Source organism: Paramacrobiotus metropolitanus, unplaced genomic scaffold (genome assembly GCF_019649055.1).
Source record: "Paramacrobiotus metropolitanus isolate TYO unplaced genomic scaffold, Prichtersi_v1.0 Parri_scaffold0000072, whole genome shotgun sequence".
Classification (NCBI taxonomy): Eukaryota; Metazoa; Tardigrada; class Eutardigrada; order Parachela; family Macrobiotidae; genus Paramacrobiotus; species Paramacrobiotus metropolitanus.
In genome coordinates, this window is record NW_026570292.1 from 58035 (window position 1) to 74714 (window position 16680).

A 16680-nucleotide genomic window follows, 5' to 3' on the forward strand; every position below is an offset into this window, starting at 1 on the left:
GCACCCATTTAACGTTTCCAAAAGTGATACTTCCCGCTGAGACACGACTGTGCAACCACTTGCGTTTACCAGAAATCACCGGGATAAATTATTGGTGTTGTAAAGTAATGTGTTGGTAAATGACCACTTCATGGCGTGATGCATACCTCCGTTGGGCGCAGCCGCTTCTCTTTACGCTAAGTTAGAGATCCCCTTTATGCTTCACGCTGGCACACATTACCTGGACGCAATGGCCGTCAAAAAAATTAATCTCTGTTTCGTCTACGCACGCGGCACATCCGACCGGTAGATAGAAATCCCTGCTTTGCATTACCAGTGACCTATCATAAACGCCACGCTGTGATTGTTTGGACGGGATAAAAGCGGTGTCTGTTTCCCTGCGGCAAACGTTATTGCAGGAATATCCCGGATACATTTACAACGATGTTCTTCAACGCAAACGATTCGCTTAAAATTAGCATAGTGCACAATTTTTCCATGGAAGCGCAAAACCCCTATGATCCGGATATATGGCGCCAAAGCGTTCCATGGTCTGGAAATTTCACCTATGCGCAACGAGTTCAAGCAACTTTCGTGTTCATTGCCTTATACCCGGTTTTATTAGCGGCTTGTACCATCGGCAACGTCCTGAATTTAATTGTGCTGATCTCCGCCAAACGGCAAAATACCACAAATTCGTACATGATCGCCGTAGCCGTTGCCGATTTAGTTGTACTGTAAGCACGTGACGTAACCTTTGAATACGGTATCGGTATATGTGTTGCCTTAAGAATTGGTTTTAATTTTCGACGTTTCCATTCATTATTTTTTCAGATTTGACCTTATCAAAGCTTGAAGAGTTCTAGCCGAAAATATTTTCGCAAAGCTGTGTAATTCCAATTTTTACTGAATCAGGTGGGTGTTCTTTCCGCCATATCTCTGGAACACCAGCGCCACCCTCCATCTTCCCTATTATAACAAAAAAAATTACGCTACTACGTTAGCGGTGCTGCCGCACATGATTTCGATCCAAGACATCTTCATTCAAATGTGTGATTGGTACGTATTACGTATGTATTACAACTAAGAGAATGTAAAACATTGTTGACGGCGCCGGTTATTTTGTGTCACCACTAAAAATGTTAATGTCCCCTCTGTGACATAGGGTGTTGGTTGCCTTTTCCTTGGAACGCTTGTTGGCCATCTCGCGACCGCTCACTTTTAAATGGGTACAACGTGCCACGACAGCGCGGATTGTCATCGTGCTGCTGCTGTTGTTCTCCATAGTCTTCAATTCTGGCAATCTCGTCAGTAACTGGTATCTGTGGCGCTACCAGCTGACACCCGCGGCGTTGCCAATTTGGCTGAAACACTGGGCGGAGACGCAAAATGTCGCAGAGGTACGAGTAAAAGAACAAGCAAACAAACTGCTGAGTCAAGCCGCTCATAGAGTAGCCGTATTTCGTAATTAAATTTGCCTGTACTAGCGAGTAGCGATAGGTCGGACGTACTCATACTAAACAAAATACTATAAGTACTTACTTTAAACAAAATTATATTTCTAATTTCATACTAATTCAGTTCAAATATTGGCTAATCTTTAACTTAACGTTTATCGCACGACAAACTTTAGTATTTTTACTGTTTTATATAAATTCGGCACCAAACGCTTTTTGGTTTTTGCATGTCTCACTTTTTTCGGTTTCTTATAAGGCCGGGACACTTACAGGTGGTCATATCTTTTCTGAAATTCTTCGGACTCCTTGGCATCAACGTACTCGTTATTAACGCTCTACGCCGCCAACAACGCTCCGATATAGGTCAGCAGCGGGTCGCCCAAGCCAAGACCTCAGTCAAGCGGTCTAAAAGCTGCAACTACCTACTGCTGGGCAGCGTGTTCTTGTATCTCATTACTGTGATCCCCGTCTTGATATTCAAGTTCTTGGAACTAGCCGACACCTTCCAGGTCTACAACTTTGATGAATCGGCTAGACTCTTCGTTAACCCGTTCTGCGACGTGGCTATGCTGACTAATTATTCCGTCAATTTTTTCCTGTACTTGACTGTCAGCGAGAAGTATAGGGCGCAGTTTATGCGGATATTCGGTGGAGTGATGTGTCCGGTGTGGCTAAAGAGAAACTGGAGCATGGGGACCGATAACAGTTGGAGCTGCAATCAGCAGCGATCCCGGCTGCATGGGAACCTTAAAGAGCAATTCAACAATCGGCCCACTGTGAAAAGCTGTTAAGGGCCTTAAGGCTCTCTTGCAAAGCTGAATTTGTTGTGCAAGCCTTGCACGGTATAGATATTGACTCCATTATCTGGACTCATGCTGTAAATATTTGTAGCTGCTTGTTATGATTATTTTTAACGTACGTATAAAGACACCAAATTCCATATGCGTACTGACTAATACTGGCAAGTGTCTTGTCATTTGTTGTGGAAACTTTGTATCAAATCCTTCTAATAACACTGTCATTAAATCAAAAATATAAAAGAATTCAAACACTTGTTGTTTTATCACTTATTTTTTATTAACCACGGAATCTTTTTTTTTTTGTATACGGTGTATTTGAAAGAAAAATTAGTAAACCAGAAAATCGCCTGAAGTATTTAACTTGGTTAATACTTATCTTGTGCCCGAGTAACTGTAGAGCAGCATTCCAGGACGAGAGATTCTGCAAAGCAGTTGCAAGTTGCAATTATGAGATGCAATTGCAAGATCATAGCGCCGAATGGCAATAGTCTACCGAAGCATAATATTAGCGTAAACACGAGAAACGAAACACTGTTCACGGAAACGGAAGTGATTTGGATTTCACATCAAAAACATGTGCAAGAGCATAAGCAAACACTTGGTACGTAGTATAACGAAACAAAAAAATTCTGAGACACGCCATTACGAGGACGGTGGCAATGACCGAATGTTTAGCCAGTAAAGCGAACGACCAGTAGATTGGCTTAGGTTGACTTATCCGCCGCCGGTTTCTTGCTTTCTCTTGACTCCCGATTAGCGACCTTATCTGAACCTCCAGGTCTTGGAAGATTACTCGCACGCTCCGCCAACAGTTCCTGCTTTTTGTCGTCGGGAACTTTTGCGTGGATGATACGTATACAGGACAACCAGGATGTTTTTGTACGGCAGGTTGCTCTTCCGGCAAGCTCTCAGGAGGCATCTCTTCAGGCACGCTGTGCACATTTTAACAGGAGTACAATACACCGCAGTTTGAAGGAAGCATTCACAGCTGTTGGTTGACTTAATTGACGGCACGTACATATCGATAATTTATCGTTACTCCATATGTACATACAATTTTTTAATTGTTTCTTCGCGTACAACAGCACTGATAATTTTACTAGCGCTAATATATTCCAAAAACAGCCGAAAACGTTCCGTTCAACAAATTATTTACTTTTGCTCGAAAAACTGCAGCTGTGCTTCCCTTCATTATCGTTAAACTAATGCGCTACTTAAGAAAAGCGGGATCGGCTTTCCCTAGAATTTTATAAGGAGATTAAAAGTTGGATGCGTGTGTGAGTCCTGTTATGGAATCCGCACGATAGATGGTAGACTATAATATCGATAGACCTGAAAGCGTGTTATAAGAGTTTCCGAATAAACGAGTTGCAGTTACAGTACGAGATCATTACGCAAGACTACCAGAAGGCGAGATAATCATAGCACCAGAAGGTGAGATAATCAATCTTACAGAAGTACGTATTTCGTCGGCTATCTGATCTGGAAATGCCTTATAAGAAAATATCATCATCACATTATCGCTTTCATCCGCGGCATATTTACAGGAAATGGCTATAGGCACCATCCTTTCGCACCCACTTAGACTATAGGCACCTCTTTCGTGCACCCCGTCGCACACGAAACAGTACACGACCAAGTATGATAAAGTGGAGCGAGGTAAAAAGAACAGAACAAAGGATGTTCAATCATACACTAAACGAAATTCATAAGAAAGATGCCGGGGGCGTTTATAAATATCGTGATGTCCGTACCCCAAAAGGTCACAATCATTACCACCATAACCTCAGGAATGCCAGAAAAATTATTGAAGCACTAAAGCAGCCAAATCATTTTCAAATCAGTCAAACCGGCACATTGTCGGATGAAGTGCCTAGTACGCATTTGTATGTAAATGACCTAGTCATGTCAGATCGTCAAAAAAATCTTTGTCAACCAAAAAACCTGTTAGAAAATCTTTGTTAGGCTTCTGGGAAAAAAACGGAGAACAGGAAACAGGTGCCTATAGTCCGAGGAAAACACGGGGGTGCGAGATTTATATATGTATAGAAAAGGGGTGCAAAAAGGGGGTGCCTGTAGCAAACTGGGGTGAAAGGGGCGCCTATAGTCTCACCCATATTTGAAACCCTTACTGTAAGGCAGTCTTGCAGTGGAGATACCGAAAATAATTTCCCTTGTAGGTCAGGTTGACAGAGCCATAATTGTTCGACATTTCACTACTTCATGTCTAATACGAGCTTCTCCTTTCCGACTCTGAAACAAGTAAATAACAACCAATCAAGACCGATTAGAGATCATCACGTTCCGCTGGTTTCGGCATACATCCGCACTATAGTACGCCCTTGAAGCTGTAAGGTCTTGAAGTGGCGTATAATAAGGTCTCCGCAATGTACCTACAGATGACGGGCGTCTTGCAGACTTACACAACATTATCACAGAAAACAAAAATAAAGCAAAAGCGCCCAACGGCAGCTAACTTTAATTTCCAGTACAGTCCGGAAGTAATAACCTTCCGTGCGCCCACTAATTATGTACCCAGGCATCACGTTCAGGATTCTGGAGAAAGGAACCATTTCTCGAAGCAGATTAATCTTACCCTCTTGGCACAATGCAGCACCAAATTACTTAGAAATATTATTCAAATTTTCTAGCTTGGATGGTGATTATGCACTGCAGCGTTCCTATAAACCTTTAATTCACAGCTGTCCTAATTTTTCTTGGTTAGGTACCTGCATTGCGAGCACCACTTTCATGTTATCTACCGGTGCGACAGAGCGTTCTTTCCATGTGCTTTAATTACCGGTTGCAACTTTCGTGAAACATGGTTGCCACATCCGATGCTACAAGGATTTAACTACTCAGAAAAGTTGATAGCGGCGCTCCTATTGTCCGTACGTATATTATTGAGTAAATATTATGTGTTGCAGTCCATTTCTAAATTAGGAACAAAAATTTATCTGCGTTTATGCTGCCATTTTAATTTTACCGTTTCCTTTTTACGTCAAAAATAACCAATGCAAACTGTGTAAGGCGTGCAACCACTTACGTTTTCCAGAAATTATATAATAAACTGCTCGCGTTGCAAAGTGTAAGGAGGAGTGGCCTCTCCGTTCACCCGCGCACAGGCGGCTGCTAGGTTGTTTTGCTGTTTTTGCCGTGTTTTTCTCTATCTACCAGATTCTAAATCTGGTAGATTCTTGAGTTGCTAGATTTCGTCGTCTGAGCTGGATGCTTTTTCCTTTTTGCCGCGCAGCAGGTTATGCGGTGGCCTTTGATGTTGTATGAGAGAGAGATAAAGTGTGCAGTGTGTTGGCGTTCAGTTTCCGTTTCGTTTCTGTGCGCAGGGGTGAACTAGCCGTTCATCCCCTGTTAGAAAAGTAATGTTTTGGTATATGTCCGACTTCCAAGCTGAATCCTCCGCGTCATCGCCCTTTAAACTCTATGGCTTGATGTGCATCTGTGTTGGGCACTGGTTAGTCATTTCTCTTTTAAGCTTTATGTTACCCATTTACGCTTTATGTTGGTCCACATTACCTGGACGCAATGGCCTTCGAAAACGTTAATTTCTATTTTGTATGCACACATCCAACCGATGGATAAAATTACTGCCATGCATTATTAATGAGCTTTCCTGAACGTCATGTGATGTTTTGTTTTAACGGGATAGAAGCCGTGTCCGCTGTCTTTTGGAAACGTTATTGCAGAAATTGGCTGGATACATTTGAATGCTCTTAAATGCTGTGTACATACAATACTCATGATTCATGAACGCAAGCGATTCAGTTGAAATTAACACGATGTATAATTTTTCCGTGGGAACGCAAAACGCCTTCCTGGACGACGATCCTCAGGCGTGGCGTCGAAGCGTTCCGTGGTCTGGAAATTTCACAGGGCGCAGCGAGATCAAGCAAATTTGGTGTTCATCACTTTATACCCGGTGTTGTTAGCGGCTTGCACTATCGGCAACGTGCTGAATTTAATTTTGCTGATCTCCGCCAAACGGCAAACGACCACGAATTTGTACATGATCGCCGCAGCCGTTGCCGATTTGGTTGTATTGTAAGCATGCCACGTAACCTCTCAAAATATATAGAGGTATATTTCCTTAAAAACTGGTCTTGCAATTTTTCCGCTTACAATGTAATCTTCGAGCGGTTCACCATGTCATATACTTCTACATCAGTTCTGCCAACATACCATGAGCATACCTTGCGTCCTTTCCAAACTGAGCAGATTGCTGCATTCTCGAAACGCTGAATAAGCAATTCGACTGGACATATTTTAAAATCTAAAGCATCGTTTTATTATCCAGACAGTACGCATGCATCCGTGACTACTGACTGGTACAATATTTTCGAAATGCTAATCTAAAACATGTTTTTTTGCTAAATCAGGTGGATGTTCCTTCCACCATATCTCTGGAACACCAGTGTCATCTTCCATCTTCCCTACTATAACAAAAAAAATTTCGCTATTTTGTCAGCGGTGCTGCCGCACATAATTTTGATCCAAGACATCTTCGTTCATATGTGTGACTGGTACGTACTACCATAATATTACTAAACTGACAGGTATCCAATCGAGCTTGCACCGTGTACGATGACGTCACGGTAGATAACCTGCACCATGCGTCGGAGTGAGCAACCCTGCGGGTTTGGTATCTTTCAAAACTCTCAAATTCATACAACTTGTTCGTACTATGGCTCAAAAAATGGAGGAAAAAATTTTAAGTTTGTCAATGCGAAAGCTGGCGAGTAGAAAGTTATCAAGAAAGCGAAAACTTTGCGATTATGTATTTCTCGTTTAGCATTGAGGTCTACGAGGCAGCTTGCTATAGACATCAATGCTAAACAAAACTACTTCAGTTGATCAAAATCTAACTGTTTGGTTGTTTTAATTGACTGATTAGAGTTCTGGATGTTTTGTTTTGATTAAGTGATTACATTTTTAATTGTTTTGTTTTGATCACAATGAAAAATCAATATTTTTGTTCATCGTAGAGGTCTATGGCAAACAGCCTCATAGACCTCATTGCTAAACCGAATCACATAAATCGCAAACTTTTCGTTTCCTGATAACTTTTTTACTAGCCAACCACCTTCCAAACAATTTTCCTCCATTTGAGCCATGTATTGTATGTTGGGGAGTTTCGAAAGCCAAATGCAATTGCCACGCACAACGCTGCCGTGACGTCATGTTAATCGATTACACTGTGTTTAGTAATATTATGGTACTACATACTTATTATAACTACGAGTACTTAGTCTTACGTTGGTAACGGCGTCGGTTAATTTGGGTTACTAAAAATTTAAAGTTCACTGTTGTAACACAGGGTGTTAATTGCCTTTTCCTTGGAACGCTTGTTGGCCATCTCCCGACCATTCACCTTTAAACGGGCTAAGCGTGCCACAACCGCGCAGGTTGTCATCGTGCTGTTGCTGTTGTTCTCCATAGTCTTCAATTCTGGCAGTATTCTTCGTGAATGGTATCTGTGGCGCTACAACCTGACACCCGCGATGTTGCCAACTTGGTTAAAACAGTGGACGGAGTCGCAAAATATCGCAGAGGTCCAAGAACATATAGACCTTTAATGGTGATCGATACGTATCTGTACTGAAAAATGTAATGCAGGACTATCAGTTAACAAGAACTCTTAACTTCATTTCTGTTCAGCTAACTCTGAACTTCTTGTGATAATTTCGCAAAACAATTCGCCTATAATAACGATACGGTCGTATGTATATATAAATTCGATAGTAAATCTATTTAGTTTTTGCATGTCTCATCGCTTATTTCGGTTTCATATACTGTTTGGACGATTATAGGTGGCCGCAACTTTTGTGAAATTCTTCGGGCTTCTGTGCATTAACGTACTCGCTATCAACGCTCTATACCGTCAACAACGGTCCGATATAGGTCAACAACGGACCGCCCAAGGAAAGACCTCTGCCAAGCGTTCTAAGACCAGCAACTACCTACTGCTGGGCAGTGTGTTCTTCTACCTGATTACTTTGTCCCCCACCATGGTATTCAGATTCTTGGAAATAGCCGAAACGTACAATGTCTACCACTTTGAGAAATCAGCTAAATTGTTCGCAACGCCGTTTTGCACCGTGGCTATCCTGACCAATTACTCCGTTAATTTTTTCCTGTACTTAACTGCCAGCGAGAATTACCGGGTGCAGTTCAGGCGACTGTTCGGTGGAGTAACGTGCCCAATGTGGCTAAGGAGGAGATGGGGTACATTGGCCAAAAATAGCTGGAGCTGCAACCAGCATCGATCTGGTGTGCCACAGAACGTGAAAGAGAAATTCAAGAGTCGACCCGCCTTGAAAAGCTAGTGTTACTGTTAAGGTGCTCTTGCATTTGTGGTGCAAGCCTTGCACGGGACGGGGATTTAATAGGCAAACATATAAACTGAACATTGACCTTCGTCCCGGTACGGGATGGTAAGGCGCTAGGGTATGAGACGCTACATCCTGGGACACGGTAGCCGCAAGTGCGAGCGCATCCGGTAATGTTGCACATTTGGCCGAAGTCAATAAACGCCGTAAATACGCCTACGTGGAAAGGATGGGTTATCTGTTTTCCCCTGGCAGTCGAAACCTTTGGCACATTTGGCTGTGATTTTATGGAGCTTATTCGTTTCGCTGACAGAAAGATTCGCGAAGTGACAAGGGAACCTCGTTGTACTGCATTTTTGAAGCAGAGATTTAGTCTAGCTGTAGTGAAAGGAAATGCTGCTGCTGTTTGGGCACCTTGAATACGCGACCATGGATTTTTGATGGCGATAACGATTTTGGCTGTTTAAATTTGTATCATTTTAAGTAGTATTACGCGAATGGATTACCGGTAGTGGTGGCACACAATTGCATCGCGTGCGGTACGCAAGTTGAAACCAATGGTCACCATGGGCTATCATGCAACAAATCAACCAAAGGACGATGGGCGCGGCATAAAGAAATGAACAGCATCGCCAAGAATTGTTGCGAAAGCGCTGGTTTTCCTTGTCAGCTGGAACCGAATGGACTATCCAGCACAGACGGGAAAAGACCTGACGGAATGACGCTGATACCAGTTCGCTTAAGGCAGACCGCTTGTTTGGGATGTAAATAAGTTGGTAGTACTGTTGCGGATTCCCACGTCACCGCAAGCTCGAAGAAATCCGGAAGTGTGTCCAAACTGGCGAAAATTCCGCCACATATTACTTTTTGGAATACGGTTACCTCTTTTATCCCCTGGTTATTGAGACACTGGGAGTTTTGGCCCTGCCTTCAGTGAAATGCTGCATTTCATGGGCCGCAAGATTCGTGACATAACGGGCGGCGCGTTCTACTGCTTTTCTCAAGCAGCGTTTTAGTTTAGCTGTTGTTAAAGGAAATGCTACGGCTGTTTTGAGTACTGCCTTTTAATCCGAGAGAGGATAAGGATTTTGGTTGTTTTTTTAATGTTTAATTTTTAACTATCCAGTGTACCAGCGCTTGCATTTATTGCTATTTGGGTGGCTATTGCCAATAAATCGTATTACGCGAATGCACTTTTTTATAACACTGATGGCCTTTGCCAAATAAAGTTTACTAGCTGTTAATTGACTAACTTCTAAAGTTCTCCTGCTTCATTAATGAACACATACAGAGTGCATACTGTACCTCGGTAATCGCACTGTTTGCAACACGTACAAGGACAGGATTGCGAGTGAAATTAGTTCATTTGGGTTACAATTGTGCATTTTGGGTTGTAACCCTATTTTGGGTTACACCGAGACGTGACCGAGTTACCTCCAAAACAGAAATCGCTTACCGCAAATTTGTAAGAATGAGAAAACAAGAATTCTAGTTCAAAGTGAATCGACTTCTCTCAAAAAATAGGATGGGTGCATTCGTTTCCCTGCTCATGTACGTTTAACAATGTACGTTATCGGAGGGTGGACTATGGAAATGCGGCTAAAGCGTCTTCTTGATAAAATTCTTGCTGTCAATCCTAAAATTCTCGAAGCCAGTTCTGTACCTTCTTTCAAATTTGTACTCAGATCTGTTAATCTGTCCTAAATGTTTTTGTTAGCAGGAAATTGTTTTTGTTCGACCAGACTTGAAGTCCCTTTGGGGTTGTCTGCTCTTGTGCCGTAATAATAATAATAATAATAATAATAATAATAATAATAATAATAATAATAATAACAATAATAATAATAGTAATAATAATAATAATAATAATAATAATAATAATAATAATAATAATAATAATAATACGTAAGCAATAATAATAATAATAATAATAATAATAATAATAATAATAATAATAGCTAATAATAATAATAATAATAATAATAATAATAATAATAATAGTAATAATAATAATAATAATAATAATAATAATAACAATAATAATAATAATAATAATAATAATAGTAATAATAATGTAATAATAATAATAATAATAATAATAATATGTAATAATAATAATAATAATAATAATAATAATAATAATAATAATAATAATAATAGCCAACCAATAATAATAATAAATAATAATAATAATAATAATAATAATAATAATAATAATAATAATAACTCTAATAAAAAATTTCGGCTAATTAAAAAAATATCAACATAATGTAGAATTTATCCCGATTATAAAAGAGAACGAGATACAGTACGAGTACAGCGCGAGTAAGTACTTATTTTAATTAGCACACCCTTGCAGATACTAGTACTGTTATCGAGGGTAATCGGCAAATCCATATCGGGAAAGATTATGGCAATAATCTGTATATTATTGACCTGGTGACGGTGGGCGGAACGCAGTGGTCTGTTCGGTCTGTTAGTATTCTGATGGTCAGCGTGCGGTATATGGTACGAGATATAGCAGCCGTTCGCAGTGTATGCGCTCACGCTTGGCACTGCGTCCGGCAACGATCGGGATTTGAAATGATTTTCGACACTTCGAGGTCATGGTCACTTCGACCGCAAAGCGGTCAATCTTCCCGCAGCAGTGGTACCGCGGTTGAGTATGATAATCTGAAGCCATCATGCTTAGACCGCCCTGTTTCTGTCATTTCAATTGAAGGTGATAAGTCAGAATTTATGGCCAAAAGTTTTAACTGTTTCCCAACGGAAGCACGTAAACTGCAGAGGCCGCACGAGCTAGCGTGCTCCTAAACCAGGGTCGAAAAGCAAGCACGTTTCTCCTCTTGATCTTTCACTCGACGAGTTTTCTGTTCATAGTTGGCGCACAGCAGTTAAATTGTGCAAAACTGTGTCTGGGCAGTATGCAGAGACGCTCCTGGAGCATCTCGAATATAATGAGTATTTGGCTTCTATGCGTTGTAATTTTACGGATGATGCTGTGCTTGAATTCGACACCGATTTTCGACATTCCGCTGAAAATGAAGGGTTTTCGTTATGCGACTACCAAGCACGAAATACTATCAGTTCTAAGCATTTGCATGCGATTAATCGCCGAACAGAGTATGGTGAAGGTAAATACGATAAAGGTCAGCTCTTTTCGCGACGCAGCGGCGCCAAAATGGGCCGCTACAAGTTTGCTTTGTTGCTTTGCCTTTCAAGAAGGCAACTGCTCTCGCTCGGCTGCTTCCTGTCATTATTCGCACGTGTGTGGCGAATGCGGGAAACGCGGACATGGCTATCATGACCACCGAGACGCCGGAGACGCAAGCCCTCCTGACGATAATAATTAATTTAACTTGTCTTACTCGGAATTGGCAGCACAGACTCAACGGGTCTGCGTCGCCCTTTTATTTTGCTCTTGTATAGTGGTTTGACCAGAAATTTCATTACTGGGTCATGGTATTATTGAGCGCTAGTAGCGCATATTGTAATTTGCAGTGTGTCTGCAAACGATTGTCTTGTGTTTCTGAAAGTTTAATTATTGCATTGCTTCGGCGACGCATTGTTGCATTGCTTCGGCGACGCATTATGTCTTATCGCTTATTCTGAATGCAAGTTAGCAGGATTTTTGCTTTGTTGTGTGATTTGACATGAGAGGCAAACCCTGTTTTTACAGGCTTCTCTCTGGTAAGTGGGACAACTCCCGCTTACTCTCGCAGAGAAAGACCTCTTTATGTGTCAGCAGTGAAGGGATGCCAGAATAATGAAAGCAGAATTAATGTAATAATAATAACTGGTTTATTGTCCTTTGCTACGAGGCTTCGCCTCCTTTTAAGCTAAGACAGAAAATTCTAAATAAGTAGAGAAAACAAAAAGCGTGATATCATGACAGCAACCAAGGATGCGAATTTAAGAGCTTATGGTGCACTAATTAAGGAAAACAAAAGTACAAGCATCGAAACTACGTATTCGTACGATTTGAAATTCAACGAGTTATGTAACAAAAGCTAAAAAATTTAAGTATCTTTAACAAACAAAGGATGTTTCTTAATCCATGCAAGGTCGTCCCAGTCAACCCGATCCAATTCAGCCTGGAACGTGGATGCTGACTGATAGGATTCCACAGGAAAAGACAGTTCGTTCCACAGGGTAGTCAGTTCGTTTAGGTGCGATCCATGGACGGCGGTCACCGTTGTACCGCAAATAGACGTTGGTGCCGGTGATATCGGAAATGGATGCTGAGTCAACCGAACGTGATGCCGAGTGTTACCTGCAATAGATTCAAGGGCAGCAACTGAACTAACAAAAGGAATAATGCAAAGGTCACCTAAAGGCACTTTGCCAAACTTCAGTTTGTAAATAAAAATCAGCGCTTTCTTAATGCGACGTAATTTTAAACTATCCCACTGCAGCTCTTTCAGACGTGCTTCGTAGTTTGCCAGGTCATTTCCTAGTTGCAAGGTTTTCGTAAAACGTTTTGGCACTTTTCTACCGTATCGCTGGACGTTTTAGCACTGGGTGAACGCAGGAGGCACAGTAGTCGATCACTGATAAAACCAAAGCTTCGAATAATTTAATTCTTGCACCTGAATGAAAGTATTTAAATAGCCGATTTATGCAACTTAATCTACTGTTACATTTCAGCAAAGTTTCTCACTGTTTACCTTCCAGGAAAGTTTTCGATCTACAAAAACGCCTAAGTACTTTACCGACTTGCTTGTTGGTATATTTGCCGTTAATATAGTAAGTGTTAGAGGTCTGAATGTTCCGTTTGGCGGAAAAACAAACATGAACAGATTTTGCTGCGTTGAGATAAAGGCAGTTACCGTTGAGCCAATCATTTACGCACGAAACATCTTCCTGCAGCAGTACGGGATCACTATCTTTCGTAACAGGGCGAAGGATGACAATATCATCAGCAAATAAATACACTTTGCTGCCGTTTTTAACACAGACAGAATAAAATTAAGAACACAAATAAACAAGGAGGGCCTAAAACAGACCCTTGAGGAACACCGCTGATAACGGACAGCGTGTCGGACACTGCATCTTCGACTGTTACACTGTAGTCGCCGCTTCAGATAGTCATAAATCAGATGTACGATTTGGCTAGGTAAATTTAATTTTACAAGGGCCTTAACAATTGACTCGTGTGACAGTTTATCAAACGCCTTCGAGCAATCAAGAAAAATTGCGTCTACTTCAAATCCGTTTGAAATAAAATCAGAAATTTCTTTAGTAAAAATAAACAGCTGAAGTTCAGTGGACATTTTTTTTGCGGTAAGCGAACTGGTGATTTAGTAGCGCTTTGTTGCATTCGAAAATTCACGGATCAGCTGGTCTAAGCATCGCTCAAAAACTTTGACACAGGATGGAGCATGGATATAGGCCGGTAGCTTGCCGGCAGCTGAGGGTCAGACGACGACTTGGGGACGGGAGTTATGAATGACTGTTTCAAACGTCAGGAAACACTCCTTCGTTTAGCGCGGCCTCAAAATCAGTTTAAGAGGCTTTGTGATGGAATTTCCAGCAGTAATTAATAGCAAATTGTTAATGATGAATTTACCGCTAGATGTTTTGCTGATAATTTTGCTAATTGCTCGAGCACCAGTAGTTCAGTTATTTCCCAGATATCATTGTTACCGCAGATTATACTAGAACCAGAATCGTTGCAGTGAGCATTGCAAACAGACTGGAGTCCCTGTACTGCTCATTCAAAACATTCGCTTTGTCAAGTTCAGTGACAGCTGTGCAGCCATCAGGCTTTTTTCAACGGGGGCATGCTACTTCGATTTGAGGTCGACTTTACATATTTCCAAAATTTAGCCGGGTTATTGCGATGCGAATACGCAATATCAGTAAGCTTTAACGTCTCAAATTGTTTAATTAAACTTTCACACTTTTAGAAACCGCCTTCAATTTTGCTTTACACGCTTCTTTTAGTGAAGACTTAGATTTGCGATAAGCACGAAAAGCTCTTTTCACGAGATTTGATCACTTTTCGTATGCGAATGGGATATCTGGTCGCACTTGTCCGAGTAACTACAGTACGGTATTCAAAATACAAATTTGCGGCTTCAAGAAAATTCTTTCAAAGGTCACTGCTCGATCATTGCAGTCGCATTTCTGGAAAACAGACAACCAATCGGTGTTCTTAAGGTGATTTTGAAAGTTGTTAACGTTATTTTTATTTATTATCCACCGCTTAACCTTTCTGCGTTTTCTTTTAATTTTACATGTTTTCAGCAAAAATTGAAACCCACATGATCATTGGTTACTAATGTGCTGGATTTATTTCTCATGCCTGCGCGAATAAATGTCTTTGCATTAATGAGTACTGGTATCGTTATTTTCAAGTCAACTAAATATGCTCTGGATTAGAGCAGTTTGGCATGACACCACCGGCTTCGCATGTACGCAAAAATAGCTGTTATCAGGCGTTCACTATAATTTCCGCGTAATGCAGCTGCTACCAGCACAAAATTGTTTTCATAACATTTCAGCTTGCCGTTTTACAATAATTTTGAATATATGCGGTGGCGGTATGATGGAATTAAATGTTTGTCGTGACCTTTCAATTAGCAGCTGCATGCAATTTGTTTTGACACAGTTTTGACTGTGTGTTAGTAACTTAGTACAGTAGGTTAACGGCTTTTGGATTTCCTGCCCGTTACCCTGCGCGAAGTATCCACGTTACGGTTGTTCCAGCAGTTCGCAATCGGAACTGCGCTTCATCTCGGAATTTTCGGCAACCCATACATCTACCTGCTGTGTTGTTTTGTTCTGCTCTTGGGGGTTTGGAGGTTGTTCCCGCTTGTACGCGGGTGTGTTTGTCAGTAAATAATAAAGCACCCCCCTTTGTGTATTGCATTGTTTGTGTGTACAGTAATAGAACCAGGGAACAATAATATAGAAGTATCGATAATCCGATTCTGTAATGCTTTCGAATTTTGACGTACATATATATGCACTTTGTACTTGTGTTTAATTTCGCATTTGATTTTGTTGGACATTTATTTTCGCAGTTTTCCCTGACTTATTACTTTGACTTGACTTACTTTCGAAATCTACAGTATGTATATAATACGATTTTAGGCTTGTTTAAATGTTAAATACAATACACAATGCACGAGCATCGAAACATCGAGAGCTACAATAGTTATGTTTGCATTAATCAGTACTGGCGATATAATACAGTCACAAGTTTGCTACAAAAGTAAACGACTATAGATAATTAATTTTATGTTATTATAAGTACAGTACATCTGTACGTTGTATCCATGGTACAGTTTGTATAACTGACCTCTACATGGGCATTTTTTTTTAACTTGTCAAATGTATTCTACGCCAGTTTAAACATCCAAACGCACACAAGCGTCGCACAGCATCAAAAGACAGCGGAGACATGCGGCCGAATTACAGAGAACATTTGATCTAAATTAGCCGAGGCTGGCGTCGTTCCCAGGACTGACCTCTTACTTCCTAGTACCACTACTGTACCTGTGTAAAAGTTAAAATATTGCACCTAAACGATTTATTTTGCAGCTTGACTACTACCACGATTGGCAAGCCAAGATTTTGTGGAGCAGAAAGCTTATCCAAGCGAAAGCATAAGATTATTTCAAATAAAACCGCTGACAGATACGTACAAAGAAAAGTGAAGAATGTCCCAGCAAACGATAGAGATTTAGTAGTACACTAGTACTCCATCAAAAAACCATCCACTAAACGGGCTACATAGCATTTCTCCGCAAAACTGGTCGAATATTAAATCCAGCAAAATACAGTAACGCAGACCTACTGGCTGCTGTTCTGCTTATGGCCAGACGGTTTCTTGCCGTCTATTCATCTTGGCTCGCGATCACTGAGCTTCTCCAGCTTGCCACAAGGATTACCAACATTCTGGTCCAGCAGTTCGTGCTTTCTGTCGGCGGAAAGGTTGGCGTACACGCCAACCGCATAAGCATCTCTGCCGTCGTGGTTTACTGGCGCCTCGTACTTGTCCTCCCATCCAGCTTTTCTGGCTTCGTCCGCATGTAACATGTGGAGGACGACCTCGGCGTTTTGCACTGTATCCGGAGACGTCTCTGCAGGCAT

At 41.1% G+C, this 16680-nt stretch overlaps 2 protein-coding genes across 2 annotated transcripts; both read left to right on the plus strand.

Annotated features, from left to right (window-relative positions):
• On the plus strand, positions 1-2318 carry LOC129594936 (probable G-protein coupled receptor B0563.6). The gene is made up of 4 exons (XM_055491801.1): positions 1-716; positions 895-1038; positions 1145-1379; positions 1709-2318. The coding sequence occupies exons 1-4, from the start codon at positions 424-426 to the stop codon at positions 2225-2227; spliced, it is 1191 nt and encodes a 396-aa protein (XP_055347776.1). The 5' UTR covers positions 1-423; the 3' UTR covers positions 2228-2318.
• A 3310-nt stretch (positions 2319-5628) lies between these two features.
• On the plus strand, positions 5629-8712 carry LOC129594853 (probable G-protein coupled receptor B0563.6). The gene is made up of 5 exons (XM_055491705.1): positions 5629-5708; positions 6128-6295; positions 6631-6774; positions 7569-7803; positions 8062-8712. The coding sequence occupies exons 1-5, from the start codon at positions 5629-5631 to the stop codon at positions 8575-8577; spliced, it is 1143 nt and encodes a 380-aa protein (XP_055347680.1). The 3' UTR covers positions 8578-8712.
• The last annotated feature ends 7968 nt before the right edge of the window (positions 8713-16680 follow it).

Excerpts from the sequence above, each read along its gene's own strand:
- LOC129594853 (XM_055491705.1), top strand. The coding sequence starts at position 5,629 with ATGTCCGACTTCCAAGCTGAATCCTCCGCGTCATCGCCCTTTAAACTC. Across the intron at positions 5,709-6,127 it reads TGCATCTGTGTTGGGCACTG|GGCGCAGCGAGATCAAGCAA; the intron begins GTTAGTCATTTC and ends GAAATTTCACAG. Across the intron at positions 6,775-7,568 it reads TTCGTTCATATGTGTGACTG|GGTGTTAATTGCCTTTTCCT; the intron begins GTACGTACTACC and ends GTTGTAACACAG.
- LOC129594936 (XM_055491801.1), top strand. The coding sequence starts at position 424 with ATGTTCTTCAACGCAAACGATTCGCTTAAAATTAGCATAGTGCACAAT. Across the intron at positions 717-894 it reads GTTGCCGATTTAGTTGTACT|GTGGGTGTTCTTTCCGCCAT; the intron begins GTAAGCACGTGA and ends TTACTGAATCAG. Across the intron at positions 1,380-1,708 it reads AGACGCAAAATGTCGCAGAG|GTGGTCATATCTTTTCTGAA; the intron begins GTACGAGTAAAA and ends GGACACTTACAG.